Source organism: Dermacentor variabilis, chromosome 2 (genome assembly GCF_050947875.1).
Source record: "Dermacentor variabilis isolate Ectoservices chromosome 2, ASM5094787v1, whole genome shotgun sequence".
Lineage (NCBI taxonomy): Eukaryota > Metazoa > Arthropoda > Arachnida > Ixodida > Ixodidae > Dermacentor > Dermacentor variabilis.
The window spans coordinates 44,880,586-44,899,796 of NC_134569.1; the positions used below are offsets into that span (position 1 = coordinate 44,880,586).

General features: G+C 51.2%; 1 protein-coding gene across 1 annotated transcript in view; it reads left to right on the forward strand.

Moving 5' to 3' along the window:
* Positions 1–257: 257 nt before the first annotated feature.
* LOC142571742 (uncharacterized) overlaps positions 258–19,211 on the forward strand; it is a 227,392-nt gene continuing 208,438 nt past the window's right edge. The window contains exon 1 of the mRNA XM_075680315.1: positions 258–2,262. Within this exon, the coding sequence (XP_075536430.1) occupies positions 2,195–2,262 (68 nt within the window). The 5' untranslated portion in view covers positions 258–2,194. The remainder of the gene's footprint in view (positions 2,263–19,211) is intronic.

The following is a 19,211-nucleotide window of genomic DNA, read 5'->3' on the forward strand; positions in this document are numbered from 1 at the left end:
AGACGCAGCAGCCAAAGCACGTTCCCGAGCTGCTCAACGCGTCACCTTGTTGATATTATTGTCCGCTTTCTTCCGGAGATTTGCCGGGGCAACTTGCACCGCCCCGTCGTCTGGTTCTCTGCTGCCTCGGGCGGCGCTGAGGACGCGGCCGGAGAGAGGAGAACGGGCACAAAATCGCCTCCGCGCCGTAGCCCGACGCGGCGCGCAAACGCGGGAGAGCACGTCGTCGAGGCAGCAGCCGCCGCTCGCGCGCGCTCTTCGGGCCGGGCATCCCTGCCTTCTCTCCCTTCGCGGCCTCGCCAACGGGACACGCGCGTGCCGGTCGCAGAGACTGGCAGAGCCTGGCTCTGGCAGCGGCCGCGCCAGAACCGCCACCCGCAGCACCGGCTGCTGCTGCTGTGCCGAGCGGCCGGTCCCTCTCCCCAACGACGGCGGCGAGCGCCTGCTGCTGCAGGTGACGACCACGTCGGCGCAGCTTGTTGCCGAAGCCAGCACGTCGCCGAGATAGGCAGGATGCACTCGTACGCTTCACATTGTGCACCGCCGCTCGTCGCGAGTGAACAGTGAAGTGAAAGCGCCGTGCGGCGTCCTCTGGGTCCCTTGCGGATCGTGTCACTTGGCTTTATCAGAAGAAGTCCCGGAGATGTGCCGATAGGGTTTTTCGTCTGACAATAAGTGGGCGGCTTTCGCACGTGCGCTTCGTGATCGACTCGCCGCGGCAAGCATCACTTCGTTTCGGCTATGCAGTGTTCGTGTAGAGTGTGTATTCTTCACCCGACGACGGGGTTGCCGATTTCGACTTTGGTGGAGTGCTGTTCGAGTTGAAGGACGGAACCGGACGTCCGATCGATTGACGACTACGCGCTTGTGTGTAGCATCCAGCTACATAACTGGAAGTCGCCGTGCCGCAGACTAAATTTGGAGCAGTGTAGTTATTTTTCTTTCTTATGTGCGTGTGGGGTGTTAGAGAGCACGAAAGCAGTGGCGCCAGTTGCAGTACGTTAACTTGTGGCGTGTGTTCTCGTGTGCGAATTGGCTTTACAACAAAACAGCGCCACATCTGTAGGAGCCCCGTACCTAGCAGCGTATCCTGTGCTGGCACCGTCGCATCAGCGATGCGATTCTCGCTTTGACTATTGCAGCTGTCTGGAGGAGCGTCACCCACATTTTAATGGGTCGTGGATATTGTGCAGTGGTGTTGCCTAGTATAGAATTTCTATCTCGCTGTTATTTCTAGCTCGTTGTTTCCTGCTTCTGGCACTGATCTTCCGGTTGCCAATTGTCGGCGCCTGTCGAATGCGCGAGACGACCGAGCATTCTGTGGGCCAAGGTTCTCGCCACCTTTCTGCATCGACGCCCGGAAAGTACTGCCGGCTCGTGTGCCAGCGCCGTCCTTCGACATCTCGTATACGGTTCTTTCAGCGCTGTCACGTTGTGCATCGCGGACGTGCAAATCAGCAAAACAAGAGAGGGAGGTGTTGGTGTCGTCGTCGCAGCTTGTGAAGTGCTGTAGTGTAGGTTGAAAACCGGGTTGGTGTGGCGTACCGTCTGTCACGCGGTGACAGCGTCGACGTGCGAGTGCGCGCCTTCCGCGCAGTGTTTTCGCCGAGCACACGACGCGATTCTGGAGCTTGTGCCGCCTGCTGGTGCTGCCGTCTCGCGAGACGGCAGCACCGTGTGACATGTGATTGACGCCGCCTTTCCGTCGTGTTTCCAAACGGAGTCGGTCGCTTGATTGTGTTGCCATCGCCACCTCAACGCTGCCCGCGGTTCGAGCCCGAGTTTCTGGACCTTTAAGGTACAGGATTAAAAGAAAGAAGGACGAAAGGCAGGCTGCGCGGATAACCAGCGCGCGAATCATTGCGCGATCAGCCTAGTTTCTTCGACTTCCACTTGTAACCGAAGTCAAATGGCCTGATGTCTTAGAACAGCGCAATTTCTAAGAGGCTACAAGAAGACAGCTTTCACTGACGATGGGGTGATACTGCGTTCTATCTCTCAGAGAGGTTCGGACAGCTTCGGAAGTTCTCCGGCGGGGCTGAACGGTTTGTACTCGGGGTGCGCGCTCGAACCGCGGGCTCGCCGAAGACGACTCGACCTCGCCGAGAGCAGTCGGCGTTGCGGCATCTCGTTCCCAGGACCCGACCCCCATCGTCGACCGCCTGCCAGTGCATCAACAGCGCAAAGCCCAACAATGGGCAACGTGTGCTTCGGCCACGTGCGATCGAGGACGCCTGCACCACCGGCGCGCATCGCGTGCGGGTAAGTGAGCGCAACCGATTTGTCCTTCGCCACGGAGCGGTTCGGTCGGGCCGAGCATGCGCGCCGACGGGGCGCATCATTCACACTTGCGCCGCGATAACCGCCTTCGTTCCAATCGCGTGATTTCGACACCTCGCTTGCAGGCGACGCGCTAGTGCTACCGACAAGCAAAGGTTACGTCAGAGAGTCGCTAACATTCCAACCGACATAACAGAAGAAGTACGTCGTCGTCGTCGTTGGTGGGTGTTGTCGAGAGGCCACAGAAGTCTCGACGAAGGCCTGTGCCCTGTTATGACGCATAGCCAATAGAAAGTAGTAGCTTCCCTTTTGGCCTACTCAATGAATGAGGGCAGGAACGAAAATTGCACCAAGATGATCAAAAAAAAAAAAAAACACGAACGTAAACAATCATGTTGAACTAAACCACGCCTGTTATACCATTTATTGGCCACATAGCCGCTGACAACCGTATTTTCCATTTACCTTTGGCGTGCGCATTACGTATGTTTGTTCGTTTTGTTAAATTTGCCGGCTGTGTGACAAATCGGTCGTACACGTCGACGTTGAATATCCCGAGGTCTCTTTACTGTGTACTTGCTGCCTGTGAAGCAAAGCTAGCAAGCTGGCGGCATGGAATGCGGTGAGACCGCCTTCAAAAGTAAACGTGCGTGTAGCAATAGTTCCATAACCGGCGGAGAACACCTGTATACGTCACGTGCTCACATCGGAACCGCTGTTCGCACCTGCCACATCAGCAGGCCTATAGTACGCGACTGGGTTTCACGACAACGTGTAAAATTTCTGCTGCGCAACTCTCGTGATCTCTCTGGTCTGCTCGCATTGAGGCGGCAGTTGTTATTCACAGCCACAGATTAGGACTACATCTGATTGGTCTGCTGCACGCGAGAAACCGTTTATTTCTTGGAAAGCTCGTTCACAAGTTTACGATAATTTCAGTGCTTGATTTGGCCTTAGCTCATTAAGACATAACACTTCGAAAAAACGAGCGACCCTATTTTTGTTTGAATGTTACTACTGAAGTGTTGGCAAAATATAGTCTGACAAGCACCGATTATTTATACTTAGCTTGCACTGTGCAATGGGTGTAAGAGGCTTCCGCTTCTAAAACAGAGAGGATTAACGGAAGTGAACGAATGTACTGGGAACGGGAAGCGTGTCATACCCTTCCCAGTATTCACTAATGTCTCAGCCATCTGCTGCACTCTCAACACTTCCAGTGGTGTTGAAGGGCGCCCACAGTGATCTTAGCTCTGGAATTCAAGCTCCGCAAACCGTTTACTGCCGGGAGCTCACGACAGTCACTTGGCTGTGTCACATGCGCCGGCGTGTTATCGAAGATAGCATCTGCGCATAACCAACGTTAATACCGCGTGGCATTACTCAAAATACCATTTAATGGTTGGCCAACCGTTTACAGTGCAATTCCACTGTACTGTCATTCTGATCATTGGTTGAACAGAAAAAAACGGCAGCATTATCTCGTTTCAAAACAGGATTCGATTCAACAGGAAGCAAGCATGTCCTTGTCCACGACAAGCGGCCTTCAGACATCGTGACTCTGGCAGTTCCGTGCAATCTATGTTTGCGCGTTTAAAGAGAACGCACCTATCATTAGATGGCCGTCGAGCACCGTGCGGTCAAGGTTCCTTGTGAGCGCGCCAGACTCGCCGACCACATAGTTCCGTTTCGCGAACGCCCAAGTGCGCTCGCTTCAAGCAGCGATAAAGCGCGGTGCTGCAGGACAGAGGTCGTTGTTGGTGGTATTGCAGAACCTTCAAAGGCTCGCTTTTGAGAAAAACACTTAAAACATTGAAAACAACGCTAAAGAGCAACACTAAACCAGTTTAGACTGGCAAAGTATTCTTCGAGAACTCTGTTTTCATTAGTTCAGCGAAAATGTGTTGGTTATACTATAGTGAAGAGGAGACAGTCGACGCCAAACTACATTTCGCGCCAAGTTCCTTGGCTCTTGTACATCAGTGTGACACCGCGGATTTGAAAGTATCGATCTTCTTGCATTTGGGTTGTTGTTACAGAAAAGTTCTCAAAGCTTGCTAGGTTGTCTTTCATTCTATTATGATGCAACGTCATTCGCGTTTACCGACAGGCGCATATAAGTAACGGCGACATTGCCACCTGTATTTCGTTTTGGCGTCTTCTCACCCTAAGGCTTTCCTCACGATATTGAGCGGCTGTCTTGATTTTACTGAAGCGCGTTTTACTTAAACATTTGAACCTAATATACCTATTTGGCATCTGTTTGACACACACATATTTCACATATGCATCTGTACACAACGGCGGTCAAGGCGCCTCTGCAGCTTTTTTCTGCCCTTCAACTCAAGTACGACGTATCTTTCGAATTCCTCATCCAACTTCGTCAACAACTGCGGAACTAGCAGCGATTAATGTTGCACTGAAATACGTGCAAGAGGAGTTAACTACATCGAAAGTTGTCATCTTTACGGACTCCCGTGCTGCCCTTAGCAGATTACAACGCGGTGAGCTTGATTGTGCACTTGTGCGCAGCATTACTGACTCTGCAAGCAAAATTACATCACGTGGGGTATCTCTCGTTGCTCAATGGATACCTTCACACGTAGGAATCGCCGGAAATGAAGAGGCTGATCGGCTCGCTTCAAGTTGCGCTCATAACAACTGTGACTGCCCAGAAATTTTGTGCAAGCTTGATGACACTCGTCTCCTGATACGTCGCCACCTACTTAAGCAGCATCCAGATCAACGCGTCGCAAATGGAACGTTCCCGCCACGTGTTCGTTGTCGAGACTTGCCTCGTCGCGCTAGAGCACAACTGTTCAAGCTGAGGGTTGGTTGCGTGAACGTGCACGAACGTTTATACATACAAGGGCGTTTGGCAAGTCCATTGTGTACGTCTTGTGGCGGCTACGAGACACTTCAGCACCTTATATTTTAGTGTCCCGCTTTCAGTGCGCAGCGCATGTCGCTAGTGAGAAACTATCATCTCCTTGGCCTGCGGTGTGCGACACTCGAGGAATGTTTATACCCCAGTGGTTGTGCATCTAAACGTGATCAGGCCCATCGCGCCCTACTAACCTTTCTAGAATTAACTAACTTAGGTTAACGTTTGTAGCGTGAACATTTAACATTCTAGTAGAATGACCTTCAGTGACCGGCCCTACTGTGTGTGATCTGTACTGCGTCCTAACGCTTCTTCCTTCGAAGAAGGGAGGTGGCGGGTTCAAACACCTTGTAGCGTATATTTTGAACCGACTACAGGTGAAACGGTGATTGCGTGCAGCTATACCTGGCGTCTCATTGTGGAACGCACAATTAGCCGCATAGCGAACTAGCCATGGATGTGATTGATAATTGTGAAGGCTGTTCGACGCGGCGTCACTTTAATTCCGGCTGCAGAGTCGAAATTCGGCAGAACAACGTGCGTAGTGTTCTACTTTAGTCTTCAAATTTGTGCTGTTGCTCTTCCTTTCCTCTTTCCTCCCCTCCTTCCTATCTTCCATTTCTGTGTTGCTGTCACCTTCCTTCAGAAGAGTAGGCAGGCTTTGTGCCCCTTCCGGTGGCAGTTGCCAGCCTGCTCCTCGCTTTCCCTTTCCTGTTAACTGTGTATATGTGTTCAAAACAAATAATAATAATAATAATAATAATAATAATAATAATAATAATTGACGGTGCCACAGAAAGTATATAACCTCTAGCTGTGTGTAAAGGAAATCCACATACTACCAATGTCTACTCTGTGTGTCACATGACCACGTGCCCTATATATGCCAAAGATATACACCAAAGATCACACCACGGTTTACCAATGTTGTTGGACCGTACAGGTTCTGTGGCACTGCCTTTGTTGCACTGGAAAGTCTGACGTTGGTTATCGACGCGAGAACACTGTGCCTTGAGTAGACTGGACGATAGGCAATCTACAGAAGCACTGGTCTTGGGAGCCTGCCCTCAATGTTCACTAGCCCAGAAAGCCATTCGAGCGCTTCTTCAGTAATTGAAGGCAACAGACTTGAGTGCCCGACTGTAGACATGCTGCACCTAGCTTAGTACACGGGATAGTGCAATGTAGACTCACATTTTCTGTCTCTCCTTTACTCCCCTCTCCACGTGTAGGATAGCAGTCTGGACTCAGTCTAGGTTAACCTTCCTGCATTTCCTCCCTCCCTTCTCTCTCTCTCTCTCTCTCTCTTCTATCGCGCCTTTGTTGCCCAATGACACGGAGGAACTACTCTCACTATATACCTAGAAAGCTAAGAAGCCTTAGTCACGCTGCACGAGGCAAAAACAGCCCCGAATGGCAACACATATGTGGCCGCGTGAAGTGCATATAAATGGCTCTCCGTTGTTTCCATGACGCCAACCTCGTGGGACATACTTATTTTCGAAATCAACGTAAAGTCACTTTTACATCTTGAATGCAGGCTCTGTATTTCCACTATATGGGTGGGCTATATCAATTAGCCGATCAAAGCGCCAGTTCGTGTGCGCCACTTCCATTTGAAGACGACTGCCCAATGTGTCTTTGTGGCGCAATAAATTTGTTATTGGGCCGAATTTTTCATTATCGGTCGATCCTCGCATTAAAGGGTTTACTTTGCCATGCGGACCTCGAAAAACACATCTCAGCGTAGTGGCGGGAACGCAGATGTCTCAGGATATTGAGATTATTCGAAGATGGATAGCTGTATCTTCCCGCCGCTGCTGCTGAAACATTAACATAAGGTGGACACCGCATCGGCTCACTGGGTACAGCGCTCCGCTGCTGAGCTCGAGGTCGCAGGTTCGATTTCGAGCCCCTGCGACCGCGTTCCGATGAGGCCGGAAAGGAAGATAAAGCTCTCATGCACCAAACTTGAGTGGTTCTTTAAAGAAAAAATAAAACCTATAGGCGATCAAAATTAGTCCTTAGGCCTCCGCTGCATCGTCTCTCTTAATCATTGAGCTGCTTTAGGACGTAATAAACACCATCCATCGATCAGATATCCCCTACGTCCCATAACAGAAGGAAATCTATACCAGCACAAGCGTTCCCAAGTACTGGCGACATCAGTGCTGCTTAGCTTCGGTGATCGGACGGAAGCTGGCTTATTCAGTGTGGCAACTCTGATGACCTCACGGTTGACACGTTCAATATGTCATTCAAGACAGACGTACAGAGAGAGTAGAGGAAAGGAAGGAAGGGGAGGTAGGGAGGTGAACTAGACTTTGTTCAGCATTCCCTACGCATGCATGGGGAAATGGGTCTGGGAATGAAAGAGTGAGGGGGAGAGAGAGAGAGATGACCTGAGTCATTCACACGCACTGTGCAAGTTGCAGCCTGCCTACAGCCGGGCACTCAAGTGCGTCGCCTTAATGTATTGCAAAAGGGCTCGCGTTTCTTTCTGGGCTGATTGGCTTTGGTGCCAGGCTCCGAGCACTTGTGCTTCGATAAAAGGCCGATCGCCCAGCCGACCCAAGGGTGCTTGTGCCCAGCAGCTACGTTCAAATGCGCGATACCGCTTCGCTGAGACACCGGCGACGGTTTTTAGTGCAGATATATTTTGACATAGTGAGCCTCACGGTCGTCTCCGGAAGACCCTGTGTGACCTTGCTGCGGCGCGAGTCCGCTCCTAACGGTGCGAGTCATTATCACCTGACGGCAAGTCTCGAGTTCGTCTCTTCGTATACTGCCTCAGCGACTTCGGTGCTGGCTGCAGCGACGTCGCTTCATGGGCGCCTCACATCCCGTACTTCCTTATTGCTCTGAACACACATGCGAAGAATAAGAAGAAAGAAGTGCAGGAGGATGTGCGACAGCTTCACCGCTTCGGAGCCAGCGAAATTAAACGAAGAAAAAAAAAACAGTGGTGGCGCGGCATATGTCCGCCGCGACAAACGTAATATACGAACCTGAAGAACGAGAGTTCTTAGACGCTGATGTCCTGATGGGGGAAAAACGAATAAACACGCGCGCACGCACGCACACACACACACACACACACACACACACACACACACACACACACACACACACACACACACACACACACACACACACACACACACACACACACACACACACACACACACACACACACACACACACACACACACAAGAAGAAACGCTATTTCCAGAGGCCGAGCCGTTTTCCACCTTTTTCGACTTTTTCCATTTCCGCATACCGCGCTGTCTCGGAACGACTCTATTCCACTCTCTCTCGCAAAATGTCACGGTGGGCACGAGACTTCCACGGAGAAGAAGAAGAATAATAGCGGGAGAGGTGCGCGCTTGGTGCGCAAACAACGCAGGTGAGTCCTCCAACCAAGACGCATGCATACATGCGCACGCGCGCACGCTCGAACACAGCGCTCCAGCGATACTCTCAAGAGGCCCCGCCAGGACAGCGTCGTATAGCTACTCACAGACATTGCCTTATTATTTTTTTTTTTCGATTCTCTTGTCTCATCTCTTCCCGTGGAGCGCCAGCGTCGTTCCGGGCTGGAAACAGGCCTCCGCCACTGCAGTTCTTCGCTCGAGTGTACGCGTGGTCGCGCCTGCTCAGCGCGACACGCCCAGCCGGGCCAGTCAAGGGCGGCCCTCCTCCACACTATAGCAGAGAGAAAGCTCGCCACACGCGCACATCGCCGGCTTGCTGTCCATGCTCGCCCCGTTATGTGTATACCCGCTTCCCTTTAGAAAGAGCGCCCCAAAACTCGCCCCTTTTGTAATCGTGTTACGGAGCGCCCTTTTTCTTTTCACGGCGCTGCTGCAGTCTCGTCCTTTCTTTATCTTCTTGTCAACAACCGCGAGGGATGATGCGGCGGCCGTGCATCATTTCTTTGTTGTCGGCGGCGTGGGCATGTAGTATATACGTACGTACGTACGTGCGTGGCTATCTCTCGGAGGAAGCTGCGCAGTCACTCCCGTGTCTCTTGCACAAAACCCGCGCACGAAAACGAGCAGTTGTGAAACCGTGCCCCCTTCTCGATCGTTCCGGCCCCCCTTCGTTGTCGGAGTGGCCCGCGCGCGTGTACTTGCCGCTTGACGTATTCTTTTTTTTTTTTTCCTTCTCGTTTTGAAGTGTCTTCTCATCGGCGAGCTGCTGCTGTAGGCGCACGCTCCGGAAGCGGACGATGTTGCGTACGCTCGTTGGTTCCTACGTAGAGGGAGACTGGAAGAATAAGAAGCGGCGTCATAGACGAAGTGTAGATATGACTGTAGTTTCTATGACAGAGCTCTTCAGTCACATCAGTTGCGAAAGTTCCTAAAGGCGCCATGTTTCAAACATGGAGTGATTGGGAATAGCATCGGGCTTCTCTGAGTGTCGCGTCACCTAAGGGCAACGGAACTATAAAGCGCCGTTTTTTTTAGCACAATAGCAAATTAAGATCTGAGCGTGCATTGTAAGCGAAGTCAATGTAAGCAGTATGCTCAAACCAACTCGCTCTTTGCCAATTGATGCTTCTGTCTTTCCTCGATGAGCTCCCGCACTGCGGTAGCGAACGGACGTCGTATATATAGTTACAATGCATTGATCATTACGGCATAAGGAAGACGGGAGCAAAAAAAAAAAAGCGTCGACACACGCGAAGCTTAATGTATCGCTCTGCGGTTACGTGCACGTTGCCCCTGTTGCCGTTTCGCTCTGGGTCGGCGTTAACTGTGCGGAACTCGGACAGCTTTGCTTACAACAAAGCAATCGACTCGCTCGTGTGTGTACACGCGCGGGCCTTCTTTCGCTTGCCCGAAATAGTTCCTGCCGGCTGGCACACGCTCCGCCCCCCCCCCCCCGCCCCCCCACACACACACCCGTGAGAAACGGCACGTTGCGCGCGCCGGCAGGTACGACTCGCGAGACATCCGGGTCTTCAAACAAGAGTGCGCTAACCGGGAAGAAGGAGCGGAGAGAAGTACGTAACAAGGATGGTCGAAGCGCAGGGAGTGACGTTGAGGTTGTCGTTGTCTGTCGTTTCTCTTTGTAAAGCTTTGCTTTTGTTTCAGTTTGTGGTTGTGAACCTAAACTTTCCCGATCTTCGACGGGTGCTCATTATGTCTTACGCGGGTAGGTTTTTCTCCTGTCTATTCCGGGCCACCTGTCATGCAGGCTGACGCCGTTGAGATCTTCCTGTCTATATAGGGCTGCGTCCTTACTGTTAGTCAGAACACGTGTAGTTTTATACAGTGGAACCCTGTGCGGCGAAGCAAGACTGGGGACTGAGGAAGGGGCTGGCTGAACTGAAACGCAAGGCACACAAAAAGATCTTACGCTATAGAATTGTCCGTAAGAACAAATTCCAACCAATCCTCATACTAGACATCTTATTAGCAAATGCGGCCCATTAATGGCAGAGAACACCTACGAACAAAGAGCTTTGTGTATGCAGCCCAAGAAAGCGTAGTCCTATAAAAGTTTAACGAAGACAGCGACGACGATGGAAACGAATAAATAGCGGGAACAAACGATCCCTTATTCTGCGGCTTATTGTGTGCCTTCACGTACCATATTCAGTCTTGCTTTGCAGTGGAGTGTCACACCGTGCGTAATAAGAAACTGACCCAATGGCTTTATGTATAGTCAAAGTCAACAAACCAGACCTTCTGGTGGATGGATTTTCTTTGTAACGTGTATACTCCTGGCCCCGAGCTCTACTGGCGAACAGGGCTCTGAGTACGCCGAACAGTTCAGACGCTCAGTGTTTGTCAAAAGTTCCGAAGCTATATCGCGAGCGACGAGCGCAGTCATCGCACCCTATTGCACGACTCCTGTACAAGACGCCTGGTGCTTCAGAGCTCACAGAAGTGGGAAATTTCGTCTTCCGTAATTTCCATGATTTGGGAGAAACGAAATACAAAAGGCCACATGCAACAGGCACCCTGACGACACACACAGGCGGCGATCTTGAACCTTTGGTAAATACTATACCGTAATCGGGCCAAAACCCTTTCTTGCATTGGATAGCGGATGATAAGACCCAGGATCACGACATCAACATTGCTACTGAGGCGGGGCGAGGACCCAGCTTTACATTTAACGCATCTTGATTTGGAAATCTTTAGCAATCGCTGCTTACGAAGCTAATTAACACAGATTCTCACAGCGTCATAGTGGTGTCGACAAGCTCTGCTTTTGTCTTCATCATCATCATCATCATCATCATCATCATCATCATCATCATCATCATCATCCTGGTTACGCCCACTGCAGGGCAGAGGCCTCTCCCATACTTCTCCAACAACCCCGGTCATGTACTAATTGTGGCCATGCCATCCCTGCAAACTTCTTAATCTCATCCGCCCACCTAACTTTCTGCCGCCCCCTGCTACGCTTCCCTTCCCTTGGGATCCAGTCCGTAACCCTTAATGACCATCGGTTATCTTCCCTCCTCATTACATGTCCTGCCCATGCCCGTTTCTTTTTCTTGATTTCAACTAACATGCCATTAACTCGCGTTTGTTCCCTCACCCAATCTGCTCTTTTCTTATCCCTTAACGTTACACCTATCATTCTTCTTTCCATAGCTCGTTGTGTCGTCCTCAATTTGAGTAGAACCCTTTTAGTAAGCCTCCAGGTTTCTGCCCCGTAGGTGAGTACAGGTAAGACACTGGTACTGGTCTTATTGCATAGTTATAAGACTTGGGGGATCTACGGAAAATGTTTTAATGTATATCAAGAAACAAAAACTTTTTCGCCCTCCCTAGTCGTTGAATGCACGAATGTTGACGTGGCACCGAGAGGAAACATTTAGCCCTTTAACCTTGCGAATAATTATAAATGGATGACACTTCAAGAGCCAGCTGCGGTTTCAAGCCACAATGGCTTGAAACCGCAGCAAAAACGTACAGCGTCATAAACGCGTCCCCACATGTAGTATTAGGCAGCACCTCCTCACCCACGCCTTTCTCCACAACACAACGTGCATGGTTTCACGTAACAATGCTCCAGCTTTCACGCTTCGCGTCACCGCTTTTGTTCATCTCCGGGCGATGTTTTTTCGCCAGTCTGCTTGCTACGCCGCCAACGTGAAACAACATCCAAGCGAGATGACCGAATGCGTCCCGCAGCGAAAGCTCACTGTGCAACAGCGATTTGACGAAGAAAGCGAACGGCATTTTTGCAGGGGGGAAGAGTGGTGCTATGCTACGGCGGTGGGGGCGTGTACGTGTTTCTTATCGCTGACCGGCCGTCACGCTTTCGATTGGCGTCGGCCCCTTGGGACAGCAGCGGCACGCGCAGGCGCCGACGGATATGCAGGGCACCATTGGCGCGGCGCGCGACCATTATGGATGGGGCTCGGCTTGGCTTGAGGTGCGGAGCGTCGACGATGTATGTGCGTGTATGTTGTGTGGGCATGGGGAGAAGACGGAGTTGCGCGTTGTGTACACAGAGGTTCTTGCAGCTGGTTCGTGTACACACACACGCACGTGTCGGGTTCGGCCGAAGTCGTGCCGCTGTTTCGCGCGCTTTGGTGACCCAGAGCGCTGCTGGATGACGGCGAGAAGAACGTGGCGGTGCACGTGTTCGCACAATGCGACGCCGCCGAGCAAGCAAGCAAGCGTTAACTCGGCGCGTACGGTGAAGGCAAGCAATCAGTTTTGCCCGCAGCTCAGGGCGGGGCCCGGTCGACGCCGGCCGCCTGGCGTTGCTGTTAAGACTATATTTTTTTTTCTTGCAGTCGATCGTTTTTACTTCGTTCCTTTCCCGTTCTCCCCTTCTGCGTTCCTTCGGGGCCCGTGGCCTCCGCAGCAGCAGCAGCAGCAGCAGTGTTTGCCGCGCCGCGTCGACACGCCTCGCCAGTTCTGCTCTGAAACGCGAGCGGTGGTCTAAATTGTTTCCTCGTTTTCTCCGCGGCCATCGCCAGCACCGATTCTTGGCGCACGCGTTTCTGCCTCAGCTGCCGTCGCCGCTGATGAGTAAAAACGCGGCCGCAATCTGGATCAATGGCCTCGGAGCGCGCGCGCACACATCTCCTGACACGGTTGCAGTTTAACCACCCGGTTGGGCCCAACATGTGTTTTGTGGCGGGGCTCTCCGTATGCGCGTGTTTATATACGTACGTTGGTGGGCGGGCGCGGCTTGTGTCGCGTCCTGCTTCCATTTCAGGCGCTTTTTCTTTTTCTTTTTTCGACGCGCAAGAAAAAGAAGGCGCAAGAAGGTCACTCAAAAGAAAGCGTTCCTCCCAAATCACCGCTAACTGGCATGACGACAGTGACGAAGATGTCGGAGCGACGACGGTCGCTTGCCGCGGTCCTACATGGCGTTGAACACGTAGGGAACAAGTTGTGCAATACGGATTGGTCGTTCACGTCGCCGCCGGGCTTGCTACGTTTGTATCGATGCTTGTTTGAGGACTCGATGTGACGCGGCTCGTGCCTGTTATTGATGCTCAAATGCGCATATGTGACAGGGAAGCTTGTCGGCCACACGAAAGTGTATATAGGAGCATGAGGCTACATAGAAAATCCCCATACCGGTTACTGAAAAAAAAAGAATGAAAAAAATAAAAAGGGGCTCGTATTCACAAAAAGCTTTGAAGCAGGAAGCGTTCGTAAGAGCAAATGTAAGCCAGTCTTGATGTTGGACATACCGTTAGTGAGCGCGGCTGGCCTATTGCACTGAGCAGTTACGAACGACACACTTTGAAAATTCGAACCCGCTTCGCAGTGGGCTAGCCCCGTAATGGCTACGGTGCCGGGTTTCATACTCGGACCAATGACGATCTTTCTTTTTCAACCATTGTGAAGCTTTCTTTCTATATATATACGACAACCCTATGCATGCAGTTTTCCGTTCATGGTTATAGAAGACAATAAGGCTTCCTGCAAGGACACAACAAGGGTTAACAACACTGAAAGAGTGTCATCTCGTTTGTCTTCTCGCGCTTACATAACTCTGCATCTTTACCGACTCTTTCAATTCACCATTTTGTTGAAGTTTGCTTTGTGTCACCTTCCTTTGCGTACTTCCAAACTTTCATGAAACTTCTTCCACGACGCTGATTTCAGCAGGTTTCTTCCTTTGTTTGTGTTGAACTCGGCATCACAGCCGTCGCTGTAAAAGAAAAAAAAGAAGAAAAAGGAAAGAAAAAATGAATTCCACGTCCTGCGTCGCGCAGCTGCCGTTACTCGGTGTGGAACCTTGATCGGAACGGAGCACTCGTGTGTGCATGCACAGCGCTCCCGTCGAGGCAGGCACGTGACCTTGCCGACACCGAGAGAAATGAGCGAAACGTCCGTCCGCAGGGGGCGCTGCCGCGAGCGTTTCTCTCGCGCGAAGCGGCCGGGTTAGCGCGGAATGCCTCGGTGACGAATGGGTTGTCAGCCCGGGAACAAGGGCGAGTGTCGTAATGCCAGGATCACTCGCCACCGCAGTCTTTCTTTGACGCGCATTGCTCAATTGCGAGCTGCGTAGTTCGCTCAGCGAGTGATAAGGCGATTAATTTCTTTATTCGCGCTTTGCGCGTTGTCGACTGATACGGTTGGGAGCTTGGGAGCTTTTCCTGGCCTATAGCGTGTCTCTGCTTGAGTAATCTGGAAGGACCGCAAGGCAACTGCTTGGGGCACAGGCTGTCGTAGTATAATGACGTTCGTTGCCTTACAACTTGAACCAGCTATCGTCAAATGACGGTCATTTATAGAGAAAAAAAAAACTAAAAGAAATGAGATAGTGAGACAAAGTAATTTACACGATGTGTACGGAGGATATAAAAATTGTCGACAGCTTTTTTTTTTTTTTTATGGTTGGGCTAGTTCGTGACGAATGCGTGCTGGCGGTCTCACCTCCACCAACTGTTGCTTGAAAGGCTTCAGTTTATTGCCACTGTTTATGCGTCCCTTTATCAGCGGTGTCATATCACGAGCGCCGCCTCATCAACTGTCTGGAATACATAAAACCGTTTCCCCCATCCCATAAAAGAAGGGACACTCGATTTCCTCAGACTTCTCGTAACTTGCATATGTGGCATTTTCTCTAGATGTTTTTTTTTTTTTTACTGGACTTTATTGAAAGGCACCCTTGTCCGCTGGGCTAACACTAGCGGTTGTGCGCGAAACTTGAATCAGTCTGCCACAGAGTTGGCAGACGACAAAGACAATGCGTGCATTTTCACGTTTCCTAGGTGGCACGGGCCTGGACTCACGCCTGTGATACCAGTTGTGTAATGTGTCCTTCGCTTCGTTCCTCCCATTATCATCCCCCATTGTGACCCTTTTTCTTCCCCTTCCCTTACGTAGAGTAGCAGGCCAGATGCTCCAATATCCGGCCGACCTCTCCACATTTTCCAATCATTAAAATACTTCTTGAATCAGTCTATTTCTCTGAATCCAGTCCTTCCTCGAGAATCAATTTTACCTATCTCTATACATACGGAACCGAGCTCGCCTTCGCCGAATACCTACTGGATGGCCTCCACACACTACAACTGATTCATTCGCGAAATTCAGCTGTCGCACTCGCCATGACATCGTGCCCCAAGGCCGCTGTAGTGAATCGTGAATTTCTTATCAGTCTTATCGATCCATCGCTCACGATCGACCGATCCTTGTGATAACGTAGGGGAGGCACCGATCGGATTCCCGACGAAACGAGAACATGAAGAGAACTGACTTTTTTTTTGATCTCGTGCTTGCGTCAGATGCCTTGCACGCATATTAAGTACCTTGGCAGCCGCTGCACTGATAGTGCATGGGGTGTACAGTTTCTGCAGGCTTCAGCGCAGTGGCATCGCGATTCGTCCCTTGAGCTGCAGGACGTGTACTCGACCTTTGTTAAAACACGGCAAGTTACGTACGATGAGCGCGAGAGAAGCGCTTCTATCCTTCCTAGGGCCACATGGGCTTAGTGATACTTCTGTAGATAGCTTTGAGTATGCGCGCGTAATTTCGTTACTTGTGAGTGCGAGTTCGCAAGGTGTACATTTAGGAGTAACGGCTTAGCCATTTTTGTCTTGCGTGACATGTCAGGCCGACTATTGATCTTGCATCTACATATGAAGTCGACCTCATGTTTTTGTTTATGAAGCAAAAAAAAAGAAAGAAAACCAACAGAGCGGCTACTTAACAGTTAGTTTGCTACAGTTAACTTTGCGCCTCTGGTTACTTTTGTTTCTTTGTCTACTACCTCTGACAAGCACACACAGAAGCACGCACTGACATCGTTTTGTCGCATGGGTGAATTAGCTGACTAATATTTTTGCTTTGAAACAACTAGCCGGGCCACATACCGCTTGCTTATACTATTAGCGGTTATGTTCTTTGATTGCGTATGCTGAATACGTCCCGGGGCTTATTCGTCCGATCCTAGGTCACTTGCTAAGCACGTTCAGTGGTTTCTTCCCTTTATTGCTTCGCAGTCGTCTCTGTGTCTACACAAACGGATCTTCGAATCCTGCTCTTTTACACCGTATGACCTGTCGTTCTCGTTCCCGAAGCAGCAGCATTGGCTCCACCTGTTCCTCCACGTTTAAGTAAACGTATATTCGTCTTGGTTATTGTTGCTGTTGTCGCTGAAATTGTCCTTCTTGCAGTCAATGGTGCGTGTCCCATTGTGGGAGATTCAAGTTAGGAAGGGACTTTGGGTCCGGCAATCCTGAAAGTGTAGGAAAGATCGAGAATAGAACATCGAAGTAAATGGGCAAAACCCGCACGCACGCACGCACGCACGCACGCACGCACGCACGCACGCACGCACGCACGCACGCACGCATAAAAGAAAGAAAAAAGCTTAACTCCCTTGGGTCAGTCAAACTTCATAGCCGTGATCGATCTTGTGCAGTCCTTTCCTTCTCTTTCCTTTTTCCTTTCTTTTTTCTATATCAGTTCTCTGTTTGAGATATTTGCGTTCCCGGCCTGTTGCTGCACGATTTCCTTGCAGGAGCGCTCCTCTCTCCGCGCGCAGCCCAGAAAAATTGCCGCGGGGTTGCGGCGCGCAACCGATGACCCGAAGGCGCAAAAAAATGCAGCCACCACTTTCTTCTTTCTCACGCGTCGCTCGCGCCGCGCCTTGGGGGAGCCTTGTTGGCGTGATTGTTTGCGGTGCCGCCTGCCACAGCCTGCTCGGCGGCAACCGCGCTTGCCAGACGCACGTCAGTCGACGACGGTGTGGACGCGAAGGAGCAGCAGTTCACTCTCCTCTCTTGGCTTCGGCCACTCTTTCAAAATGGGTCAGTCCCCATTGTTACCTTCGGACCGGCTTTTGTTCCGGCTCCACCACCACCGCCTGGCCCGCTGGCCGCCTCTCAGATGCGTGGTCGCGCGCAATTCGTTCGGTGGTCGGCGGACTGCGTCCCGAAGCCGGAGGCGACGACCACCGATGCCTTTCGGCGCCGCTCGCGGTGCCTTCTGAGTGACTGCCGTGGCCATATAGCTGCTCTCTCTCTCTCTCTCTCTCTCTCTCTCTCTCTCTCTCTCTCTCTCTCTCTTATTTCGCTCCGCTTTGCTTTTGGACCGTTCGCTCGCATTCTTGTTTACCATCTTCCTCTTCCAGCTCTACTTCGCCACCGTCCTTTTTTTCTTCTTCTGGTGATAGTCCTTCCTCTTTGCCTATTTTCGCTGATGTTAACACTGACGCACATTGTTGCTTACACTTGCTTCTACAAACACTTGCTTCCCTCTCTCCCTCTTGCACCTGTGTACTGCCTCTGCTTCGCCCAGCGATTGAAGCTGACGCCGCCACCTTTGGAGAGAATGGAAGGGGAAAGGGAAGGCAAAGCGTGCAGAGTTTCCGGCGCATCAGTATCGAGATGCATGAATTCTGCGCTGTTTCCATCTCGCCTTCGACGGCGAAATTCCTCCCTTCCCTGGCGGCTGGACCGCGCGGCACGCGTTAAGTGACAACATACCGCCGGGCGGAGGTGGTCCGGCCGGCGCACAACGCATTCTGCAAACACAGTCGAACAACAGTACGGGCCGCTACGTGCGTCTGTAGGCCCGAGGTCAGCGAGCGTTGGTCACTCGCTCCTCTGAGCACGAACGCATCGAAGCCGGAACGATGGTGCACAGACCGAGCTGAAAAGGAAAGGGAATGGAATTGGGCGCTCGTCGTTGAATCGTGGCAGTTCGGAGACGGCGATAAAAAGCGATAGAAACGAAAGGCAAATGGTGGTGCGATAGAGAGGAAATAGTTCTGCTGAGAGAAAGAGAGATGTGTGGATTTAGCCCAGATGGCAGCAGGCCGGTGTTCGTCCCTGTTGAAGCAGGACGTAAAAGAGAATGGAGGCCTGCCTTGGAAAGAGTTCAACAACGGGCTGAACTGTTGCGGAAGTCAATAAATCAGGCACGTCGCGCGCCGAATCTTGCTGGATACGTGTTGAGCCCGCATGGGGCCCAGTTTCGACTGCCAGTCGATCGAGCACGATGAAAGGGTGGAGTCAGGCGTGGCCTGAACGTGTGAAGAAAGATATTTGGCTTTGCATTCCTCCTGTATAAATGCTTGTTGTGCAAGAGAGTACTAGCAATACATTTCGTTAAGGTTGATGTGAGGCACAGTAATGTGGAAAGTTGGGCTAGTTGGTGATTAAGCATCATACCTTGCTGGTGAAGCAGCGCACTGACACGGACTCAGTGAAGACACAACAAAAGACGACACAGCTGGAGTGCTATTGGCTACAAAATTTTATAAGGCAAAGGTTCCAGGACAGTTGTGATTTGGCGCTTCTAAAGTAATAGATCCGCGTGTAGGTTGCAAAAACTACTATAGCCTTCAACTTTGAACTCGAAACTATGCGGCCATGCAATGCAGGCTTCGAAATTCAGCTTCTTCCCAAATCCCGAGTCCCGTAGTCTCGTGTGGCCGACTGTGCATGTAACCATTTACGAGCAACTAATTGGTCCAGCTCGCAAAACGTTCTTCAGATCGTTGACACTGTGTTTCATAATTTCACTCTGTGTATAGGTGAGAGCATTGAGGGCATTGACACAGTATACTGTGGATATTGTAGGTTCCTTACTAGTT